General features: G+C 29.3%; 1 protein-coding gene across 1 annotated transcript; it reads left to right on the top strand.

Moving 5' to 3' along the window:
- Nucleotides 1–9,760: 9,760 nt before the first annotated feature.
- LOC123292900 (chaoptin-like) lies at nt 9,761–19,741 on the top strand. The gene is made up of 8 exons (XM_044873613.1): nt 9,761–9,935; nt 11,539–11,683; nt 12,139–12,249; nt 14,813–15,306; nt 15,628–16,163; nt 16,611–17,309; nt 18,701–19,160; nt 19,398–19,741. Exons 1-8 carry the CDS (start codon nt 9,803–9,805, stop codon nt 19,739–19,741), a joined length of 2,922 nt encoding a protein of 973 aa, XP_044729548.1. The 5' UTR covers nt 9,761–9,802.
- Nucleotides 19,742–25,855: the final 6,114 nt, after the last annotated feature.

Raw genomic sequence — 25,855 nt, forward strand, 5'->3', positions numbered from 1 at the left:
TCCAACAATATTTTACACAAACAGTGTTATTACAGTACTATTCAACTATATACAATCTCCAGGGAGAAATTTTTGTTCTTCCTTATTATTTAAGTATGTAAAAAAAAAGAAAAGAATTTTGAAAAATCTCAATACATTTTAATATTTTATTGATTGAAAATATACACATAATTTTTATGTTTCTTTAGGAGTAATACTAAATAAAATTAAACTTATTTTTATCTTATGGACTGAGTCATATAGTAAATCCCCCCTGAATTCGTTAAATTTTTTTTTTTTTAAACACAAATCTTACATTTTATTCAAAGTGGTACAAGTTTTTAGTTTCAAAGCTCCGAAAAAAGATTACTACTACTTGTCGTGAAGTAGTTTCGTAGCCTTTAAATTAAAACTTATTTTCAATATTTAAAAGCTTAAAAAATAGATGTTTTTTAGTCGTTGAAATTATATAGATATTTCCTAAACCTTTAATAATACCACTTTTTGAAGCTGCAAATTTCAACGCCTTATCTTTTAAAGTTTTGAAGAATATGGACACCAAAGTATTGTCCTAATTTGCACCTTCGCGGGAAAACAGTGAAAAAATGTTTCAAACTTAAGATATTTACTTGTGATAAGGAACATTTTTTATATTTAAACTCTTGTTTTATCTCTAATAGTTGATTGATTGATTTTGTTTTCCACGGGGTTCTAGTTTTTGAAATTTTTGTTTTTTATATACCAATTTTATTATACCGACCTATTTTAAAACGAAAGGTTTATCATATAACAAACGGTTATTTTCTTAGGATTAGAAACTTTGAAAACTTATGTTAAAGATAAGACAAATATTTCTCTGTAACATTAGAGTAAGCTATAATCGACTTTCCATAAATTAGGTTTTATGTGGTTGTTTTGGTTATTACACTCAACGAATGCAAAAATTATTGAGCGTTATCGAATCAGCTTTTATGTCCGATTTATTAAATGCCAAAGCTAAATTGACATTTTGGATTTTTGATTGCTGTATCTCCTAAAATGTCTGTAAAGAATCCTCATAATTTTTAGCACGTATTCAAATTAATTAACTTTGTCTGTGTCCGATGTATCAATGTGCCTACGTAACGAAATTTTTGAAAGTGATTTTCATTCGTTTGAGTTGAGTTGAGTTGAGTTGAAACTTCGCATACTTATCTAGGGCCGATGACACTACAATAGTTTAATAAGTTTGACCTATTATCAGGATCTTCAGGATTAACGATTAACTACAAAATCGTTGATGGTGGAAGCGCAGATAACATTCCATAATATCAATTAGTTGCTAGTTGAACTAATAAGTAGAAAATAAATTAATAATTTAAAAAAACTAAAAACGCGCTTTTGTAATTAACTGAACTAAAAAGTAGAAAATAATTTCTTAAGAACAAAGTGTAGAGTTATTAAGAAAAAATCATTTTATCGTAAAAAACCGTGGGGTGCTTTTTATTTTATAATAACAATATCTACCAATAAAATATAATAATTTAAAACTAGCACCCCACGCTTTTCTAAAATAAAATGATTTTTTTCTTAACCCCTCCAAAATCGATACTATTATACTACCTTAAAAATATTTAAGAAATTAATATCAAATGTGATCATAAATTTTCTTCTGCTGAAACAATTCAAATTTAAAATTCCTGTGGAAGCACTTGGTACATTGGATTTTGTTTCAAAATAAACGAATCTCCCACCAATAGCGAGAAATAACCGCTAATTTTCTGAAATAAAACACGTTTGAAGAAATTTTCATCATACAGTAATAAAAAGATTCTTTCAATTAAAGTAAAGAAACTAAAAGAAGAAAAAAAAAAAGAGTCTTAAAATTAAAAAACCACTTTAAAAGCATTTAAAAGTCAACGATTTGTGAGCTACACTACGAAATACTGACTTTCGTAGACAAAAATTAGATCAAACTTATAACACCTTTTTTCGAAGGTTGAAAATTGATCTTTAATGTTTTCATGGAGGGCCTATTACGATCAACCCTCATACCATCAAAACGCCTCATTTGATTTAGGATATATAAGATTGGAATTAGTACTTACAAGAGTAGTAAATGTAAATGCGATATATATCGGAATTGTTCTACTCAAATTATCAAACAAAACAATTTAACGTTTAAAGTGATAATTATTAGGTAATAGATTAAATTACAATTCTGTTCATGAATAGTAATTTACTCTTAATAATATGAGGGTCGGGTTTGTATTACAAGACGTTGCTGTAAAGTTGTAATACCTATTACCCACTACGTATAAATAACAGATTGAAAGATAATACCATATACTTTATGAATGTTGAACGCTTTTATAAAAAAGTCAATTATTATACATTATGGTGACACTTTTATCAAGATACATAAATAAATACGTATGTTATTTAGAATTCTAAGCTATTAAATTGACCTCTTCTGTATTAGACCGTGCGTTCATAATAAAGCAAAAGGATAGGTGTCAAAAGAGATAAATTTGGCCCTTAGGAATTCCAAGTACCCATTTTTATACCATGTATATGAAATATATTAAGGTACCTCTACTAAGTTTAGTCCCAAGTTGGTAACGCTTGAAAATATTTATGTTACGAACAAAATTTTGGTATAGGTGTTCATAAAATCACCCAGTTAGTCCATTTCCGGTTGTCCGTCTATCCTAACTCCAAAACAAAAAGAGATATCAAGCTGAAATTTGTATTGCGTACTCAGGGCGTAAAGTGAGGTTCATTTTGTAAATAAGAAACATAGATCAATTGAGGCTTGGGCAACATAGGACTCATTTTGTAAACCGTTAGAGATAGAGCAAAAGTTTAAATGTAAAAAATGTTCCTTAAAAAGAAAGAAACAACCTTTTTGAAACATTTTTTCGTAAGCATCACTGTTTATATAGTATGTTTTATATGGAAATATCAGTTATGTGTGAGTGATACCACAATCGTGTTATATATACACGACTATGGCTATCTAAGAGTGACTATCTATCTTAACTTACATGACGTAAAAAACAAACAATTGCGTAATCCACACTGTGTGTACATGGTATTTCAACAATTAACTCAGTCAATTGCTTGTTTTCATTTGTAATATATGAATTAAGTAAGTAAAGACCAAGAAATAAAAAATCATACGAATTAATTGCTATGGAATATGGCGTAAAATATGGCAAAAATGCCCAAAATATGATCTTAGCTTAAAATTCGTTCAAAATAAAATATGAATTAATGGTTTTCTTGAGTCAAGCATATGGATAATATGGGCAGTTATTATAACTTATTTTTTACTATGAACGCAATTGAGGAACTTTTACCTTTATACATAATTTGAGTCTTTACTGTAATCATGTTAAAAAATAGACGAAAACTTGTTTGTAGACGAAAATATGTTTATTCTAAAATAAATACAAAAATTTCCCTATGCACGACCAACTTAATTTTTTTCATTTTTAGGACCAAAAACCTTCTCATTGGCAACAAAACTTCCTTTTATAATTCTTTTATCTGCCATTTGGTTTTTTGTAATTAAGCTTTGTGTTTTTGTAATTTTATTTGTCTGCCGTATATCGTAAAAGAAAGCCATTGTCCACATACTAGGGGGAAAAAAACTGGAATTACATATACACGGTAGACAAAAAAATCGTGAAAATACCTAGATACATCATAAAACTCGAGCCTCGATAAAATCTCAATTTTTTTAAATACAAAACTTAATTTAATCATCAAAAATAAAACAGGCAAAAAGAGTTATAGGAATTCCATTTCAATATGGGCTCACGGTATTTATCATTGATATGGTAATTTAAAGTATTTAGCATGAGCGTGTCAAAATAAATTGGAAACGATTAAAGATGTCAATATGTATCATTAATATTTCTTTCATACAGGATGGGCTAAAAGTTCTATTTCGATTTAAAATGCGAATAACATTTTTGACTTATATGAATAAGTAGGTATTTTTGTTTAAATTTTATATTGTTCATACGTTAAACTCGGAGAATAACTTAAATTATCATCGAAAGACTTTGACGTTTCAAAATTGTGTACAAAATTTTGTAAACTAACATAAGTAATCAATAAATAAGTTAATGTCAATAAACAAAACAAATAAAAATTCATTGAGGTGAAAAAATTTTATTTTGTATTTGGAGTAAGTATGGTCCAGTTGGTTAAGGTACTTGGCATGAATTCAAGAGGCCGGGGCTCGACTCCTGGTATGCCTGTATTTTTTTCAATATCCTTTAATGAAAACTCACTTTAAAGTTTAAAATATTGTTATTCCCTTTGAACCTTGCTCGATAATATATGCATATAAAATGCTTTGTCCTGAATGACTGATTGATTAACTGACTGACGGATCAACGCTCAGCCTAAACCGCTGATCGTAGAAACCTGAAACTTAGAGGGTGTGTTCTTTGTATGGCATAGGCATGCGGTAAGAAAAATTTTCCAAATTCTATCCTAAAGGGAGTGAAAAATGGGGGCAAAGTTTGTATGGGACAATGTGATTCCTTCCAATCTACTTTAAATTTTTCATAAATCTCCTTTGACAAAATTGATGGACGATGAGTTTCGTATTTTATTGAAACTTCTCGCCTAACGGGATTAAATAGGGGTAGAAAGTAATTTTGGGACGGATTTGCATCGAAGTTGATATTCATCATTTAAAAAAAATTTAAACCGATTTTAAAAATTATCACCTGTAGAAAGTTTCATTGTCAGCGAGTATCATAGGCTAAATTTTATTTTCAAAAAATTATGATTCAGCTCCAAAAAATTAAAATCCATAAAATTGTGATGAAAAGAGAGGGTGAGTGAGGTCAAGAAGAGTGAGGGCTATAACATAGTAGCCCTTGTTTTAAAAGTTGAAATTGTCCAGCAAAAAGGTTGGGTATCTGCTAGTTCTATTGTACAGGGACACTATTTAAATACAGCTACCAATTTTTAGAAGCAGCTTCTTTTTGTTTGGGACAAAAATGCAACTTTTGTATCAAAATTTTTTTCCTTAGCCTCAATTTTTGATCTGTATTTTATGCAAATACATTCGTCTGACATTTGATATTTGTTAGTTTTTTTTGCATTTTAGATTTGTAAGCCTAAAAACACAAATATAAACCACAAAAATCTAAAAGCTTAATAGTATTTTACCACCGTATACAAGATCAAATCGTATCTTTTATGTATACAGTTCTTAAACCAGCCTTCAAATAAAAAACCGAATTATAATCAGTCCATCAATTTCGGGAGTTACGATGGGAGCTACGATGTTACCGACAGATACACGGATAGACAGACAAACGATTCAAATTTATAACACAATTCTTTTTTGTCGAGGGTTAAAAATATACAGAAATATATAACAAAAAAAAAATTTCATTTATATTCATATATTTTACAGATGATTTATTTCTATTGAAAAATATTTGTATAATATGATTGTGCCTGCGGCTTCATTCGTGTTTTTTTTATCCTGTTGGTGTTTTAAGATAAGCTTGTATGTGTCATTTACCTAAGTGAGCAAGTTAGCTTACACCGAATTGAAAATTTTTAAATAAATAAATTTTTACTGTTTATAAAAACACAAAAAAAAACTGGATTAAATTTGCCTTCAATTTCATTATATTATCCTCAAAGCTGCCACCGAATAACCCGGAGCTAAATTTTTAGTGTGGGCTTGAATTCTTACTTATTTATATATTTCTATAAGGCAGACTATGTACTACACCTATCTTTTCATTTTAAGAAATTGGATTATTTGAACATACTTCGTGCTTTCTCAAGATGCTATTCAACAATGTACCTGCGCAATATTTCATTTTATTCTAAAGATTTGAAAGACCAATGACTAGAAGTTTAAGATCAGCGTACATTTTCTGGAATTACACAATAAGTTGAAAGTTTTTTTCCTTAGCACACCATTAAAATAACTAAAAAGAATTTAGTGAACCATGTTGCACCGTTAGAAAAAGAATTAATATTTAACAAACTGTTGCAATTAGCTCCATTATATAAATCAGTACAACTAAGAAGCAGATGAAACACTACAAGTACTGTTTCCTGAAAAATGCTTTTGATCCTCTTGATTGTTTTGGAGGACTACTTAACAAATACGCTTACGATTTTGGTCTTTAAAAGTCTACATTATTGAATTTAACAATTTCTTTATGAAGAATTACGACGATTCATTTAGAATTGTTCAGATTTTCTTATGAAGAAGTTGTTGAGAAGGGTTTTTAATGCTAAAATCATTTCTTTACACCCACAGTCGTTTTTTGTAGTCGGTTCTTTTCTTTATTTTTTCATAAAAATAATTAGATACGACTATAAGCCTATTTGTTACATGTTGTTACTTACCTGACGATACTTTGTCGACGAAAAGTTATTACGAATAAAAAAAAGTTGAAAGAAAACATTAATTACAATATAGTAATAGTTCTTGTAGACCGTAAGATAATAACACATTTATTTGCTTTATTATTTTCACGCATCTGCGGTGGAGAGAGAGGAATTTTATCCATTTTTCGAAATATTAAAATCACTTGGCAGATTTTATGCCAATATTTTGTAGTGGCCCTCATGATATTCATTTTTCTTCTTTCAATTGGCAAAAAAATCCGGGTGATTACAATGTTTCTTCGCAAAATTATGTCCTTATTTTTGTCACTTAATAGTAACTCTTCTATGTGCCTTTTTCCGATGAATATATTGTATAATTCATTGAGTAAAGGCAGAATTGGAAAAAATAAGATTACTTAGAAAATTAAAAATGTTGTCAGCCAAGCGAAAACTAAGTCTGGTCAAAATTAGTGTATTTTTCAGCCTCCAGTCGAAGATGAAAAGACAAAATGGGACACTATGACCTTAAATAAGCCTCGGATCTGAGGTGAGGCAAAACTGGGAAATTTGTCTCAGGAAACATAAAAATAGTATGTTTGAAACAAAAATTTTAAAACACTTAGTTTTCGAAGACAATCCTAATTGATTTATGAACAAAAGACTTGATTGAAGTCGATTTTTGCCAAGAACTATTGCCAACACAAGCTGCAGAAAATTTTGTTCGAGATTGGTTACAAGCTACAATTAATAATATAAATGATTTTAAAAACTTTAATATTGAAAATTTATTGATTTTATAATATAGAAAGGTAAGTAATATAAATCATCTCTAGATGTTGATCTAGAGAGGGTAACTTGACTTGACCCTACTTCAGAAGCTGGGGGGGGTTCAAGGAACGTGGTTTTATTGGCCAAAGATGGCCGAAGCTGAAACTGAAGCTTCGGTCGGTCACTAGTAGTAACTGAAATAATTGAAAAATCAAGTACGTTTGACCGGTTACAACATCTGTGCAAGAATTATTTCTTACCCTTTTAATATAAAACTACCTTTGAGGCGAACTTTAATGAGCTACTAGATTCTTTTGCAAGGAATGCCCCCGGTGTATAGCTGTAGCAAGATTACACAAGTCAGTAAACTGGACAATCAAGAACAATGAAATTGTATTTCCTGGTAGGTATTTGTTTACTATGTTTAATTTTATGTTACACAAATTAAAATTAATTGCTAATAAAGAGCTAATTTAATAAAGGGTTTTAATTTCCCCATAAAAAATGCCATTCATAATTATATTTGTGGTTTTTTATTAAAACAATTTCAAACTACCCTGACAAACAAAAATAGATCTGGGGCTACCTAAAATTATCTTACGGTCAAAAAAGAAAAAAAAAACCTCCCACAATATTTTTTGTAATTGAGGTTAAGTGTGACTATTTCAAAGGCACACACAAGAAGAAGTGTAACATACAAAGAAACACCACGAATGGGAAGTATGTAGTAGCAGTAGGTAGTTGTTGGGAAATATAAAAAGAGGTTTACAGTTATAGTCCTATACAATTATCATTTTACAAGTTTTTGTAGACTCTCAAACGAAGGATGTGTATAGTTATATGTTAAGTATATTACAACATTCTTGTGTATTTTACTTGTATGAATGAAATGTGCCCTAAAACCCTTAACCACACCACCAAGCACCAACAACCAACCACTATATAAATGCTTATATATAGTTAAATTATCCTGTAACATAAGTAAACTCCGTCTAACATGTATAATTTATATCCTGGTATATTGTATGTACTTGATTTTATATGTTATACTTGTGTAAAATACTTGTATAATTTTTACAACTCATGAAATTCTTATTAATTGTTTGAATTTTCTTCAGTATCACATAGAAATTGTTGCTGAATTGTATTCACAAAAGTTATTTTTGCAATTTATAGATATTTACAAAATTTTTGGTAATATCTTATACATATACATTAGACCGTGGGACAGCACGGTTTTTTAATGAGTTTTGACGGGTCTACCAAACTTTCTCGGGAAAAATATTTTATCGCTTAATAATTATTAATGTTATCAAGTAGTCATAGTGTACGACAAATTCCCTGCCGCGATTTTTCAGACGCGATGTAAAAGAAGCACTTTCGAAAAAACTCGTAGAGGAAAGTTTGGTAGACTCTTTAAAAGGGATCCACTCACGAAGTTTTAAGTATGTATTATCTTATGTATTATTTTATGTATGTTTTAAGTATATATAAATAAGTTTATTTCGATTAAAAAAAAGTTTCGCGAAACTAAGCATAATGAAAATGTCTTTTTGTATCATCTGCCACATCTCGTTATTTTTTTCATGTCTTATTTCGAAATCGCATTGGGACAACACTTATGATCTTGTCTGAGTTATCCTCAGTACTTACCGGTGGCGGTATATCCAATACGAAACGCGCAGTTGGAAAATATTCTTACATTTTTTGATTTCCAAACTTCCGTAACTAGATTTTTAATCAATATTCAAAAATCTTATCTCCTACGAATGTTCTCCAGTCTCATTTTATTTTTGTCAATTATTGTGTCTGCTTTAGTATGAATCGGTTGACAAAGGTAAACGATACAAACAAAAGCTCGTTTCATCAATTGCAGTTTGTTCAGAATTGTTTCTACTAAAAGTGATCATAAAATAATTCAAATACATCGACTTTGTTGAAAAGGCATAAGCTAACCAGAACGCGCTGCTAAAGTTTTTCAGATGCCCGAGATGTTCTTTTCGTCAATTCTAAAATTTTTGATCGGATAGTATGCCTTCAAATTACACGGTTTATGGTCGAATATTTTTCACGAACCTAACTTCTTATTGATTATAAAGACTTTTGTAGACAATGAGAGAATAAGAAGCGAGGTGAATCTCGTACGATTTTATTTCACGTTCTGAGAAAGCTTTGCAACGAAAAAGAGACTGGAGTAGTTCAGGAATGGAGAAGCTATTCGACAGAAATAAATATACGTTCAAGGAAACATCTGTTTCAAAATGTTCAAAAAGTATTTTACAAAGTTTATAAATGCTGGCCAAAAGGTATATTTCATGAAAGTTCGAAAAAATATTATTTACCTAAAATAAATTTGGGGTACTAATTTTTTTTAAACCAATGCATTTGACTAGCTTTTTGCAGTTTGCAAATCTTTGTTGAAGCAGAGTCGTTGATTAATTTATAATTTTTATTTGTTACAGATTTATTTTGCCAAATCCACAAATAACCGCTAACAACTATTACACTTCCAAGTTCATAGAACGCAGTTAAATATTCAACGATAAATAAAGTTTGGCTTGCTAGAAAGGCTTAAACGTGAACAATGGTTTTTCCTTTTTTAATTGGTATTCTTTTCTTAGTAGTAAGCGTAAGCCTTTCAAATCAACAACAGCAATACCATCGGGATAATGCAAATTGTCCTTTCAATACAATGTGTACCTGTCAATGGAGTTTACCTAATGATGAGGCCATTACTCTACAATATGGTGAAGAAATTGAAGGAATGGATATAAATAATTTACAAAGTGTTGCATGTCTTGGAGTGCCATTGACTAAGTTACCAAGTAAGTTATTATTTCCTTATTAGATAAATCCCGGATTTGTTTCGAAGAAGCTGATCTTGTATCCGATACTTTGGTAGCATGTTAAAAAATGAATTATGTCAGTCGCGTTAATTAGTATAGGACAGTAAATTTTCATTGAAGAAATAGCAAATGCTCAATCTGCTGACCAAATCGCGAATATTGAATCAGATTACATACCTTTTCTTGTGGGTTTTCGTATGGTTAGATCCGATTTTGTAACTGAAAATGATCTCTCCTTATGAAATAATTTTCCTTCGAAGAAATCTGAAATACATGCATTCAACTCCTAATTTGGCAATCGTATCGTAGAGTGACGAACTTTTAGTATTGCCACGGGATAAAGCCAAAAATATCTTCTGTGTTATTTCAAAATATTCTGAATTTATTTCCACCTTGCGTGACGAGAACGCACATTGTATCGGGATAAATATTGGGGATAATTATTTATTACAAGGATATATTTTTATTTTTGGGGAAAACGTAAAAATTTATCTCAAAGTCAGTGAAAACGATTGTGAATATTTGAACACAAAACCTCCTTAATAAATCTGTATGTATGTATGTTCTGTATGGAGGTAAAAGCTTTGGTTAAATTCTACAAACACATATTTTCATTTTAATGTTTACGACTAAAAACATTCCGTGAGGTTTTCGTAGACGTTTATATTCTATTCTTCTGTTATTAAATTAGACCAAGAAAATACACTAATAATATAATATACGCTACTGCGCGTATTGGTCGTTAATTTTATCAGAAATATAATAGAGGAAAGAAATTAAATGCAACATTTTTTAGTTGTAATTGCTTTTTAAAAATCTTCTTTTGTAACTTTTCTTTCTTAATTAAATTATTATTGTTCAAGAAATAATGAATTGTTTTGACAGTTCATGTTAATTAAAATTTGTGCGCAACATGTCAGTTAGTGAAGTTCAAATTATTTTTTAATATAATTATTTAAAACTTTAGAAAATTGAATTATTTATCACGCTCGGTCATTATTCAGATTCATAGATCTCCTCTTTTTCTCGTACACTTTTATAAAATTCCATATCCCCGTTTGATGGCAACATTGTAGCTATTTTGTATCCCAATTGTGGTAAAGGGATTACCTATTTTTCAATACCGTCAGTTAATTGATAAACATCCAACACAAAAAATCGATCTAGTAGGAGAACTTGTTAAGGCGTCTTAACTTGCTTTGACTACTGGCTGGAAGATTGCAGGCTCGAATCCAGGCAGCAATTTTTTGGGCAGTTTGAACAAAAAAGTTAATGGGGCGGTAAATTGATCACACTGTCGTCCCTTGGATAAGAACGAAGTAACAGATTCCACTCACATCATAAAATTAATTGTATATTCGAATGTAGTTTAAGAAATAAATAAAAATTAAAAATAATGATGTGGGTGGCCTCTGTTATAGACGTGGTTTGAGAAACGGAGGTTAAACTCGATTATTATAAAAAAAATGGATTGGAGAATTAAAAATTTATAAATTGAAATTCAGCCATCTCTGACATTTTAATATAAATTCCGGAACATTCACTCTTTTTTATTATATGTTTTTTTTTGAATTTATTTCAGCTTTACCACAGGGGCGTATTGTACAAATGGATGTTGCCGATTCAGGATTAGGTGCTATTCACGCTGAATCATTGTCTTCATCGACAATTGAATCCCTTAGGTTGATGAATAATAATATTCGGCGTATTGAAGATAAGGCGTTCAGGTAAATAAATATTTTAATTTTTTTCTTAAATTATGAATAGAGTTAATTGCTTGCATTGTTCATAGTAGTGTAATTAATGAATAGAAAATTAGGGCCGACTAACTAAGTTTTTTTACCATTAACCGATTTTGATATTTAACATCTCGTTTGGTTCGCAGTTGCATTTAGAAAAAGCTCATTAAATTAGTTTGAGACTTCCTCTCCCTTTTTTCGAAAATTCGAAATTTATGCCCCACAGTTCCAGAAACGTATTAAAAATAATAAATTAAAGTATTTAAAATATCGATCGAAACGTATTTTAAAACAATCTGAGGGCTTCTGGGGCCGTTGAATTCGAATCTGGCCATAGAAAATATAACTTAAAAAAATTTAGTTTTTATAAGTAAATTTGAGTAGACAATCTGAACTTAAATAATTTTAACGTTATAAAAATATTTTCAATTCAATAATTTCAGTTCAATGGTGCAAAGTTTATCATCGCTGGATTTGGCATATAATAATTTCGATTCAATACCATTTAACGCATTACATGAGTTACAAAATTTACAATGGCTGAATTTAATCGGGTAAGTTTGAATGAATTGAGATCAGTACTATAATAGTGAGAATCAACCCTTATAGACGTGACATACATTTTAGTGTAAATAATTTATATTTATCAATAATATCAATAAACCGTTTGCGTATCCTGGGAATATACGGTTTTTAATCTTCCAATATACTTAAATGAAATTGTTTTATTTCGTTTTTTTTTTTTTTTAATGTATTTTATTCTTTTACATCCGTTAATATTCTTTTCGTTTATTAGCAATATTTGTTAACTTCCTTTTGGTTTTCTTTCCGTATTCATGGAGAATACACAACAAATATTTGTTTGTTTTAAACATTTTAGAAAATATGTTATATAATTACACAATATTAAATTTTCATCCGACCGGAACGATAGTTATTTTTTTAACAATAATATTAGTACAATGATACTAAATAACAAAAAAGCAAAAAAATTAATACATATTTGAAATTTTCCCCAGTTGTTTATTAAGTTTCAAACACTTCGTAATAAAAAACCTTTAGGAAAAATCTTTGGCGTCCATTTTCTCCAAAACTATTAAAAAAAGTGTGTTGATTTTTGTCAGGTTGATTTCAACTAGTGGTTTTGTGAAACAATCTAGAAAAAAAAAACAGAGAATCCTTGCAAAATACTTGAGATGCTAAGAAACTCATCAGTTGCAGAACTTGCAGGTCCCAATGAATTCACTTTGGGACCAACAGTGACACAACTTAGGCGAAACCAAGCTGCACGAGATAGGTACATGAAAGTGTGTTCGATTCGATTCTTAAATTTAACAGACGAAACCAGGTTCTGATCACCAGAATGAGAATTGGACATACAAAACTCACCCACACGTACCTGAAAACGAAGACAAACCCAGAGGCATGCTAAAATTGTGGAGCAATATTGACCGTTCCACATATAATGGTGGAATGTCTGTCAAACAATATCAAATTAATATTGAATAATCAAGAACAATGTATTCGAGCCATCTCCCTTCTTAAAAGTGTGAATTTATTAGATAAAATTTAGCAAATTAATGTTTTGTAAATAGTAGTCGTTAATGACCGCGCCCTGAAAAAGCGACTTTAAATAAATAAATAAATAAGTAATAATAATAATAAAACTTGCAAAAATTTTGAAATTTTCGTAATTTTTGAACGTATTTGCGAGACACCCTCACGGGTAAAAAGGGATGTTTAGAAAAAAAATTTCAAAGTTTATTTTTTATAAGGATTAACTTTTACATTTAAACTTTTGTTCTATCTCTAACGGTTTACAAGATGGTTTTTTTTTTCATTTGATTGAATGATCAAAAAATTCTAGAAAATACTTCTGTAATTTCAGTGTTTTAATTCTTCTGTAATTTTATTTTGCTTTTTTTTTTTTATAGTTTTATAGAAAATGGACACCAAAGTCTTTTCCTAAGTTGCGTCCTTACGTGTAAACAGTGATGTTTACGAAAGAATGATTCAAATAAAAGTTGTTAATTTTTTTATAATATTCTTTCATATTTCATATATTCATTCTTTTATTTTCACATATTCTTTCATATTTTCTAACACCTTATCGTATTTTGACAAATGATGTATTGTTCGATTCATATTAAAAACTCCGCAGGCTATAGGTTATATGAGATGATATCAAATGTAATATGGTGGCTATAAAATAAAAATTTCTCCAATGGAAAATTTAAAAAGAGGGTATCCAATGAAATTGTATTATTTCTCCTTTGCACATCCTACTTTATTCGAGGAAAATAGTGAAAAGTGCGAAAGGTGCATTCTATAATCACATCCCGAAGAAAGCTTGTTGTTAGTAATAGAAGGCTATCATCTAAAATTCTAAAACAATTCTATTTTTGATAAATTTGGTTGTTTGTGTGATAAAATGTATTTGGTCCTGAAAAAATGTGTCGAAGAGCTTAAAGTATTCTCATCAATTAATTTATTCTGCAAAATGAATATATCTTAAGGCAGTACGATCAACAAAGCAATTCTAGATTTAGGGTTGAAATTATTTGTACCTTATTTTCAAGTTTGATGATGAATTTTGTTATAACTTCATGAATGTAGACAAAAATAATAATAAAATTTTTGGATATCTGCCTTGGTTCTCAAATATCGAATGCTAAATAATTACCCAAAATTTTCAATTTTCAATATTTTGAAAATTACTACAGATATCGAAAAATTTTATTCTTACTCACCATCAAAAATGAAAAAATATATATATTTTTTTTAAAACTTGTGTCCCCACTATCATGCTCATACATCCTTCATTAGTTGGGCACAATAATTTTTTTTTTCAATAATTTATTAAGGTTTTAACTTTAATTTAAAGAGATATAGTTTTTTGTTAATTTCCACCTACTAGCTTTGGAGAAATCTATAAAAAATATCATCCATCTACCATTTTCGCATAAGACCAATGTTAAATATGCCTACTTTTAAGTCATTTATTTATTAAAATAATCGCAGCCCCCAAGCTTTTTATTTAAAATTGTCTTGGTGCTCGTGCAACCTAAAATGGTCTTAATATATGCAAAATTTTTGAAATTAATTTTTAATTTTCAGAAATCAAATTCGTTCGGTGGAAGGCGATTGGTCGTTTATGCAAAACACATTAACATCACTGTTAGTTAGCGAAAATGATATCACAAAATTACCTAGAATTGAAACCGATGAACAAGATTCAAACACAATGTCCATAAAAAATCTTCGCGTCCTAACAACTCTAAACTTAGACGGCAATAAATTAATTAACGTCGATGAATTTTCTTTACCAAAAACTTTACAAACATTAGGATTAAGCAATAATTTAATAAAAGACTTCCCAATAAAGTTACTAGAATCATTACCCCGATTACAATGGTTAGATTTACGTATGAATCAAATTGGGCAGATACCCATGCATACATTTCAACCATTTAAACAAATGGAAAAATTTGATCTAGGCGAAAATAATATTCACCATCTCGAAAAACATTTGTTTAATCACACAATCCAAATACATGATTTTATATTAGATTTTAATTCCATTGTCGAAATACACAACGAAACATTTTTTGGTATGAATTGTGGACGGTTAATACTGAGTTACAATCATATACAAACAATACATTCCAAAGCTTTTGCGGGTATAGAAAATTCATTAGAATACTTAGACTTAGAACATAATAAACTTCGAACGGTACCAATATTAGCATTCCAAAGGCTCAATGTTCTGAAGTATTTATATTTATCTTCCAATTTTATTGAAAATTTACATGAAAATTTATTCGAATCTTTCTCAAATACATTAAGAGTTCTTAGTTTAAGTGGAAATCAATTAACACATATACCCGGAAAAGTTTTACAAAATTGTACAAATCTATCTTATTTAAATCTAGGATACAATCAGGTTATTGAAATGAATGAAAGTGATTTAAATGATTGGTCTAAAAATTTAAAAACATTAGTTTTACGGAGCAATCGTATTACATATTTAGATGAAAATACATTTAATTTTACTCAAGATTTACGTGAGTTAAGTTTGAGCTTTAATCCATTGAATTATTTACATCCAAACTTATTCAAAAGTATTGGCAAGACTTTAGAAACTTTAGAGTTATCATTTGCGTTGTCCGATGAACTGTATCCTTACGAGATACTAAAGCCTTTAGTAAATCTTCTATGGCTTTCTATTGATAACAACAATATCGAAGTATTACCAAAGTATGCTTTTGATTCAATGCAAAATCTACAATATTTAACATTTGAATCAAATAAACTTATCAATTTAGAAACAAACACTTTTAAATCAGATATTCATACACAATTAACAGATTTACGATTATCAAATAATCGTCTCGAAGCGATTAATTCACACACATTTCAATCATTAGAATCTTTACAAAGTATTGCATTAGATGGAAATATTTTAAAAGTAATTAAAACGCATGCATTCCAAAATTTGACAAATTTAGTGAAATTAGTTTTATCTAATAATTTATTAAAACATATTGATCACGCGGCTTTTATAAATTTACCAAAATTACAAAAATTAGATTTTCAAAATAATCACTTATTTTCATTTTCCTTTGATACAATGATCAATTGTTCAAGTCAAGTGTATGCAATGCAATTAAATTTAAGTAATAATGAATTATTTGAAATATTCCCATCGAAAGATACAATTTATATACAATCAATTGATTTTAATCATAATCATCTACAAATACCTCCAAAATCGATGCTTGAAAAAGTGGTAGATTCCTTAAGATCGCTGTATTTAAGTTACAATCTTATTGAATCCTTAGATATCGAAGCTTTTGGACTGTTAAATAAATTAGAAATTTTAACATTAAAATCAAATAATATAAAAAATATTAAGAAACATACATTTTTTGGATTAGAATCACTACAAATATTAGACTTGTCAAACAATAGTATTGAACAACTTCATATTGGACAATTTTCTAATCTTAAAGAATTACGTATATTAAATTTAGAACATAACCATTTACGATTTTTACCAAAGGATTTGTTTCGTAATACCAAATTAGAACGATTGTTATTAAATTCCAATGAATTTATAACCGTTCCTAATGCTATTTATGATATTGGATTCACGCTACGTGATTTACAATTATCTGATAATAATATTGAACATATTGATAGTACAATGTTTTTATCAATATCAAATTTATTAAATTTAGATTTAAGTAAAAATCGATTGAACTTAATACCTGATAATGTATTTACTAGTTTAAGTCATTTGCAAAAATTGGATTTAAGTTCAAATCCATTACGTGCCAATTATAAAGAATTATTCCATTATGCACAATCATTAAAACATTTAAATTTAGCTAATGTTGGTATGCGTGTTATACCAGCATTACCTTTACCAAATTTAATATATTTAAACATATCAGCAAATTTGATAGACGATATACCTAAGTATGCATTTAAAAGTTTAGTAAAATTACGAATATTAAATTTAAAAAATAATATGTTAAAGACTGTACCTTCACATGCATGGACCTATTTACACGAATTAAAAAAATTGGAATTGTCACACAATCCTATCAAGGTAAGAATCAGTTTTATATCTTCTAGAAAAAGTGTCCTGGGCCCATAACCTGATACAAAAGCAAAGATTTTTATTCACATATTTATTTCAAATTAGCACTTCTACACGGAAAGAAATGCATGGCGTTTATTACAATATTATTTATGGTATAATAATATGGTATAAAAACTTTGGCGCCACTAGTGTTTCACGGGATACTAGGCGAGGCGAGGTTTTGGTATCACCTCGCCTCGCTTCGTTCTCGGTCGAGGTACAATATTCACTACCCTTGCTTCGCCTCGCCTCGGCCGAGGAAAATTTTTACTAACTTTGACTTATTTTGCACGAATGTACATCATATGGTAAAAGAAAAACTTGTTAGAAAATAAATTTCTTAAAAATATTATGAAAAGTTGAAATCCCGTGATGTTTTAAGAACTATATAAGAGGCGTCTCTGTTTCTCTATCTCTTATTATAAAATCTCAATACTAAAATGATATTATCTTTTGTATGAAAAAAACAACAATTCAAATTTCTATATCTGCAAATAACAAAAAATTATTAATATGATGATGAGATTTGAAAAAATTTTCTCTTGGGTATTTATTCATATTAATATCATTTACAATTTATTTAGTATTTTCATAATTTTAATAAATAAATATTTTTTCTAACTTATTTAATGAAATTTGGGGAGGGGGGAGTAGTCGCTTCGGCCGAGACGAGGTTTTTAGGACAATTCGCTTCGCCTCACCACGGTTTTCTCGTAACGATAAATAAATTTTGTACCTCGCCTCGCCTCGGTGAAACACTAGGCGCCTAGTAAATAGTAAGTTCAACTCAACAGTATGGTCTTAAGTCCCATACTACATTGCAGATATCGCATTACTACTTGCTTTTCCCGCTATGATTTTTGGCGCGTTTATTAATACGCATTATTGAACTACGACCCTATTCAGTATAGGTGTAAGCGCTTTGCTTGTTGTCATACTGGTCGCCACTCTATTATTCTTAAACTATTTTGTCATTTTAATAAATATTGCTCTGGTATGCCATTAGTAGCTTCAGTGAGTTTACAGTGTTTAATAGTACTATTCGCCAGAAGTATTGTGGATACCACCAGTCGATATCACTAAAATCAACGAAACCATACAGTATTGCGTTCGCGCCTCTACTTACATGATATCGGCAAAAATTTCTTACCGTGAATATGGAGATCCGTAAAAGTTAATATTATATAAAAATTTTCTCATTTCTCTCGATCCACTTGCGAGCAAGACGCTACGTCCGTGAACAAAGTTAATGAAATGCTTGACAACTGAAATTTATCTAATGGTTGTTTTTATGTTAACAGGAAATAACTTCAAAGTGTTTTTATGGTTTAAATGATTTACAAAATTTACAATTGGATAATTTAGATTATTTATCATATTTTGATCCTGAAGCACTTACTCATTTGAAGCATTTGAGTGAATTAACCATACGTCTTACAAGTAAATTATCATTGAAGAAAATTTTATCTAACATCACATCCTTGCAAACATTGTCTTTAGAAGTCACAGAGCCACACCTTACAAAGGAACATTTACATGGGATATTAACGACACGTATAAAAAATTTGGAAATTTGGGGTGCAGAATTGAAATCAATAAGTGAAGGCGCATTTAATGATTTAGAAAATAATGCCGAACTTCTATTAAAAATACGTCACACTCAAATTGAGGAGCTATCTAGTGGTATAATTTCAAGCTTTTATCGAGTACCACATTTACGTCTTGATTTTAGGCATAATCAAATGCAATCAATAACACCAGATATATTTTATATGAACATGACTACGTGGGAAAATCTTGGAACAAAATTAATATCAGGTAAGAAAAATAATTATGTACTGAACATTTCTTGTACTCTTCCAGGGAGTATTTCGGGATTTGGAGGCAAAAGTAGTTCTGACAGAAAACGGCTTATGCCGGCTTATGACAACATACTGTTAAATATTTTGTATCTGACTACAAGTACAAAAGAGCTTGAAGTGACCAGATTATCAAAAAAAAAACTGATATACGCCTTATTGTATCTTTTCCAAATAACGTTCGCTTTTTTTTCAGGTGGAATATTGCTAAGTGATAATCCTTGGGCGTGTGATTGTCGTTTAATATGGTTAGGTCATTGGCTACGTCGATGGCTTGTTGAAAGTTTACAAGTTCATTCTATGAATCCAGATAATGCCCAAAATGCACGTGATCAAATTCGGCGTGCATATTGTACACATTTGGATACTGGTACAAGAACACCAATAGTTGATCTCCGTCCAGAGCACATGTCCTGTGAAGCGAGTGCTTTAAGCAGAACAACACAGCTTACATCACATTCCATTCACTATCTTAAAACATTAATTACATCATTTGTAATTTTAATTACACTCAATTGTGTGGTCGATATTTACATATAAGTTAATTCCTAAAGCGGCCTAATAGTCTTCCAATTTTTTTTTTGTTCCTATTCACGATTTATTCTATAAACAAGAATTATTTTGATCATTTTTATTTTTCTAAAAAAATATTAAAACAACAAATAAAGAAAACATATGTCTGCTTATTTTTAACTTCCCAGTATAGGAAGTTATTGTAATGGGTACGATTTTCGAAATCGAAATTTTCAACATATATTTATCTTTCATGGTCTGGAAAAGACAATAGTACCAATTTGGAAAAGAAGTATGTGTGAATGTGAGTGTGTACGTACGTACGTACATTCGTAGTAATATTTTTCTTGTTCGATACCGCGCGAACAAAAATAATGTCGACATCATTGACGTGTCGATCGAAGCGTATTAACAGCAATATGATTCGAAAAGGATTTCTTAACATTCGGTCGAGTCGTTTCGAGTAGGTTTTTATTTTATTTTTTTATAACTCTTTACTGGGAAGTTATTCGTGTAGACCTCAAGGGTCGCACCAGACCCTTTTCATGGCTTGTTTTTTATTGGTAATGTGATGGCTAGAAGACGATAGATTAGCCGATATACTGATGCTCGGTGCTGGAGAATTGACGCGCTTATATTTTCTTTGATTGAAAAAGGTAGTGCAAATAAACATCAAGAAAGTAATGAGCTTTGGTAAATTATATTATTAGCTGAAAAAAAGCTGGTTTAAAAGATAACGGGTTTTCCAGTAAGAGGTTTCATTTTGAATAGCCCGTTATTCGGATCATTGTCACTTTTGAAGCTGTCATCTTACGACATTTGACAAGTAAAAACTACGCCATTACTGAAAATGGACCGATTCACGCTTCAACAACGCACTAAAATTGTTAAAATTCACTACAAAAATCACTACAGAATTTTTAGGATATTGATGTGCACGATGTTTATTTCCAACAAGACGGCGCTATGTGCCACACAAGCAACACAAAACCATCGCAATTTTGCAAGAAAAGTTTCCTGACTGTGTTATTTTTCGAAGAGGTGATCACAATTGGCAACCGAGATCTTGTGACACTTTGAACACTTTTATCACTTTTAGACTTTTTTCTTTGGGGCTACGTGAAAGATAAGGACTAGGCCAATGCTCCACAATCGATTCAAGATCTTAAAGATAGAATCGTAAAGTTATCGAGGACATATAGCTGGAAATATTTGAATTGGTCATGGAAAATTTCATGAAAAGGATACGGTGCTACAAGCGTAGCGGCCATTTTGCTAATATCGTTTTCCATTATTAATGGCATACCTTCCTCTTTACAATGAAATAAACAACCATTGATTTCTCTTAAAAAATAATTGCGTTTTTTAAATATCAATATGAAACCTCTAGTGGAAAACCCTTTAATAATTTTTTATTACAGAGCAGAGAGTAATGAGATCAATTACCTCGTAAGAACTTACTTAAACTCATCTTAGATAATAATTTAACCGAATTCGATTAGTTTATTAAATTTTAGTCATTAAATAATTAAAACAATGAATAGAAACAAAATCATCGTTGGCCTATTGGCCGCTTTAATTAGATAATTTCCACGTTTTTTATACTTTTATAAATGATCAATTAGACAAATGTGGTAATAAAACACATGAGTCAATTCTTGTTAGGATTATGCCTCACTAAATAAAATTTTATTAATAGCAAATTACCAAAAAGTTTAATCTCGATAATCACCTAATTACAACTTAATACACATAGTAGGACTTAAAATGTAGACTTTTTAAGTAGGAAATTTTAAAAATGAATACTTCTTTGAAGTATATAGAGGAAATTTATCAAACCGAACCAGATATTCGAATTTTATCATAAAATATAAATGATATTAGTAATATCATTTGCTCAGCGAATTTTTCTTCAAGAAATTCGCTTTATACTGAATGTACGAGTATATGTCTTTGGTAGGTAAAAACATATATTATCTATGTCTGAAGAGATTGCATTATCCGCTTTGGACTCCAAGTTCTTCCGTGAATTGTTATCCCTGCCAATGTCAAATGCTCATACATACGAAATAATTGTTATATTAACAAAATTTTATTATAAGTAATCAAAATATTATTTGATTGTAATACAATTTTTTATACGATTTTCTTTAATATAGATGAAAGAACCACATCCTATGTAGTTTTTTCATCGTTTGATTTAGAAACTACATGCCTCTAACCGACAAACGAATGAATAGACGGGTAGATTTATAAAAAAATTCAGGCTTTGCTTTAATATTTCAAGAACGGAATTCAAAAAACCATTCAGATCAATCCATAAATTCTATAAGAAAATTGTTGCTTATCCAAAGGTATCAAATTTTAAATGGCCTATTTATTTTCCCTAAATTTAATTTCTAATAACAATTATACTGTAAAAAACAAAAATAATTTGGTCCTTCGAACCGGATTTTATTTATATTTTTGTAGTGGCTTAATAAATATTAGTAGATATTTTTAGACACTTAAATATTATTACTTACCCAAAAATGTTTAAAAAAATGTTTCAAATGTAGGTTGTAATGAAATTTAGCCACTTTGGGGAAACTAAATTCTTACCTAAGCATTAAAAAAAAGGAAATTTTTGAAAGAAACACGCTTGCACATACACAGTCCATAAAATTTTTAAGAAGTTTCTATGTAGAGAAAATGATTGTATTGAAGAAATAGCTTTACAATATTTTATGTTTCCGTCAAATTACTATAGAATAAACAATAAAAGAATGGATTCTAACTAGTATTACCTACCTATAATAAATATTTTTTACTTGAATTTTATGTAGATAAAATATTCCTAAGATGAATTCTTTTAATTCAAATTGATAATTAATATATTCAGCAATAAACTTTTTGAAATCATTTCGTGTTTATATACGTTGGTTTTGGTTCATCTAGGACTAAATCACTATACAGATTAGTTTTTCACACCAAATCAACCAAAAATGTGAATTATATATTTTATTAATCAATTTAGAAAAATTTTAACACAAGTAGCGAAAAATAATTCATATAATTAGTAGTTTATTGGCTGGAGTTCTACAGATGCACCACGCAAGATCGCCTTGAAGTGTTCAAAGAAAATTTTAACCTAAACAGTTTTGAAGTAACACACTTTTTAAAAAAACTTTTTGTTGTTAATTTTAAGTTTTCTAAAACTTTTTGTTCATTTATGAGTTTTTTTTAATGTAAAGTATGACGTCAGAAATGCTTTTTATAATACATTTTAAAACTTAGCCCCATGTCATCTACCGCGGCGATCGTATTTAAATTTGACAAAAAAAGCTTTGTTGAATTTTAAAGAAAGATAATCCGAAAATAGTAAATTTGCTGAGCAATTAGGGGTGATCGTACGAGATGCGTTTTTCGAACTTCAGCTTTGTTGTTTAATAGTCACATACATAACATAAACTATAGAAAAAATAATTATTTAACTGAATAATAGTAATTTAAAAATAATAATAAAAAAAATAAATAAAAATAAATCAATGCATCCAAAATCACACAAAATTTAGTGTTTAGCAAAATGCACAAACAAACAAAAAATTGTATTAGTCTCTAAAACAAAAGAAACAGGAAAGTGAGAATTTTTATTATTAAAACTATTATGTAATAATGATAAATTCGATTAGTCATTGGAAATATTTATTTGACGCTATTAGATACTGAGATGTAAATGATTTGCAGATGTGAGAGTTGGTAGGTATTCACAATACCTGAATAATAATAAATAATACCTAAATACCATTCAAATAGCTCACAATTCTAATGTAATGTAATATATTATTTATATGCGCTTCCACCATTTATTTCAAGGACTTTAATTTTTTGGTACGGAACTATTAAAAACATTTTGTAGTGGTCGGAATTATGAATCTAAACCATCCTCGCATCCACTTGAACACACACAAACAATTTCATCAAAATCGGTCCACCCGTTTAGAAGGAGTTCTATTACAAACACAGGCGATTTTATGAATTTTTTTGTGCGGAACCCTCAAAGAAATTTTGTAGTGGACCGAATTGTAAATTTAAGCCGTCCCCGCATCCAGTTGAACAGACACAATGATTTTTGTTATGAACAACTTTTGGAAATCCAGCTTGATTTCACAGTAGTCGAATAGAAAAGTTAACAAATCTATCATTTTCCAGTAAAAGCTTTTAATTTAACAAGTTATTTAATCAGTTATGAACCGAGTTAACTTTTCAATAACAATGAAAACACCTTTTTCGCAAAACGCGTTCCCAGAAAGGGATTTTATTTTCTACAGCTGATATAAAGAAAAGTACTTTTTACTATAACATCCCAGTATGAAATTGCGCCGTAGATATTGTCTATTTTTGGCTCTAATGACTGATCGATGATTACTAGCAAATTCGGTGTGCTTTATGCCAGTAGCAAGGCAACTATCGATCCCGATATTTATATTTACAATGTGTCATCAGGTCAATGTTAGAGATTTCGAAAAGTATTAGGGAACTCACTGTGTTACTACCGGGAGGCATCTAGCACATTACGAATGTGCTTAAAGACACAGAATCGTTTTAATTTTTTTTTTTTGAGAATTATTCAAAATAATAATAAAAATATAAGTAATGATATATCAATAAAAAAAAAAAACATAAACATTATATAGATATATTAATATTTTATAAAATATTAATGAGTTTTGTATTTTTATATTCATTTTAAAAATGAACAAAAAAAAAAGAAGTATTTGAGCCTAATGTTTTATTCAAAAAAACCTGTAAGTACTTTATTGTATCTTATTCGACTGTTAGAATGAAAATTCTATGTCTAGAAGATCCTCTCCTATTTATATGTAAAACAAATAAAAACGTTTTATTACAAAAAATATTTATTATAAATTATAAATTATTATTTATTTCATTACCCCTCGTTATTATAATTTCAACTTTGGAAGAAGGAATAAGCCTGTGAAGAAAATTTGCGCAAAGCGCTTTATTTGGAAAGAAAAACAAAATTTAATTTCAATGATGACGTAATAGAACCACACATATTATGAAGTGTGTCCCGAAAGTAATCCCGTTTTGCTGATCAGAATGAAGCACTGCTAGCTGATTGATTAAAGTCCTCATATAATAATAATAAACAGAGCAAGTTGAATTTTTATTTTTAATTCAAAAATGTCGAAGAAAGGCGATAATATCTAATAGTTTATGTTTTATTCTCAACATGACGCCGAGGTAGAACACCTACTTAATTTTAATTTTTTAATTCACATCATTTTAAAAATTATTCGAAATTCTTCTTTACATATTTATTTATAGCTTATAAAGTAAAAATTTGATAGGCAGGCTCATTTCTCATTCGTGTTTTGGCTTACGGAGTTTTAGGGAGAAATGACTATACATATATATCTGATGACCAAGGGATAGTAGTTCAATTCCCACACAGAAGTGGTATAATCCTTCATAAGAGTTATTAATATTATTCTGTGTTTCTGGTTCATTGGCTTTCTTAGGCAATTCAATTCGATTTTATTCACTTATTAAACATCGAATTTACGAAATAGTTTTTGCCTAAAAAAAACTCAAAATATCCGTAATGAATAACCTATGGAAAATACTTAAATTTTTTTTTAGAATCAGTAGTAGCTAAAACTTCTATCTTATTGGATATGGCTGAAAGTCTAATTACATCAAAGTTTCATGAAGCCTTATAATCGAAGGCTTACATATATGTATCTTCTTCTAGATAATTGGTACTTTTCCTTACAAAAAGCTTTTGCCAATCACAATTTCTGTGCAATTTGTTTTCCGATTGAAAATTCATTCATCATAGAACTTAGTTTGTAAAAAATAGATCAATAATTTTTCGATGTTTTATTCATACAGTTAACTCGAAAATTGCATTTACTTTAAACTCTCATGGCGACCACGAAGAAACGAGAATAAGGCAACCTGATCTAATTTTTACCATTATATGACCTTATTTGTGGATCCAAAAAAAAAATAGAGTAGATTAGGTAATGGGATTTTAATAGTGTTTACAAATTAATATAATCGATCTATTTATCAGGAATTTTGAAAGGTAAGTAAAAATTTATCAAAATTATCTTTTAATTAATTGATTTGTTA

The sequence above is a fragment of the Chrysoperla carnea genome, chromosome 2, assembly GCF_905475395.1.
Source record: "Chrysoperla carnea chromosome 2, inChrCarn1.1, whole genome shotgun sequence".
Lineage (NCBI taxonomy): Eukaryota > Metazoa > Arthropoda > Insecta > Neuroptera > Chrysopidae > Chrysoperla > Chrysoperla carnea.

What these genes read in the sequence shown, in the direction of transcription:
- LOC123292900 (XM_044873613.1), top strand. Translation starts at nt 9,803, where the DNA reads ATGTGTACCTGTCAATGGAGTTTACCTAATGATGAGGCCATTACTCTA. An exon ending in GCCATTGACTAAGTTACCAA is followed by an intron (nt 9,936 to 11,538) that starts GTAAGTTATTAT and finishes AATTTATTTCAG; the next exon opens with CTTTACCACAGGGGCGTATT. An exon ending in ACACAACGAAACATTTTTTG is followed by an intron (nt 15,307 to 15,627) that starts GTATGAATTGTG and finishes ATTTAAATCTAG; the next exon opens with GATACAATCAGGTTATTGAA.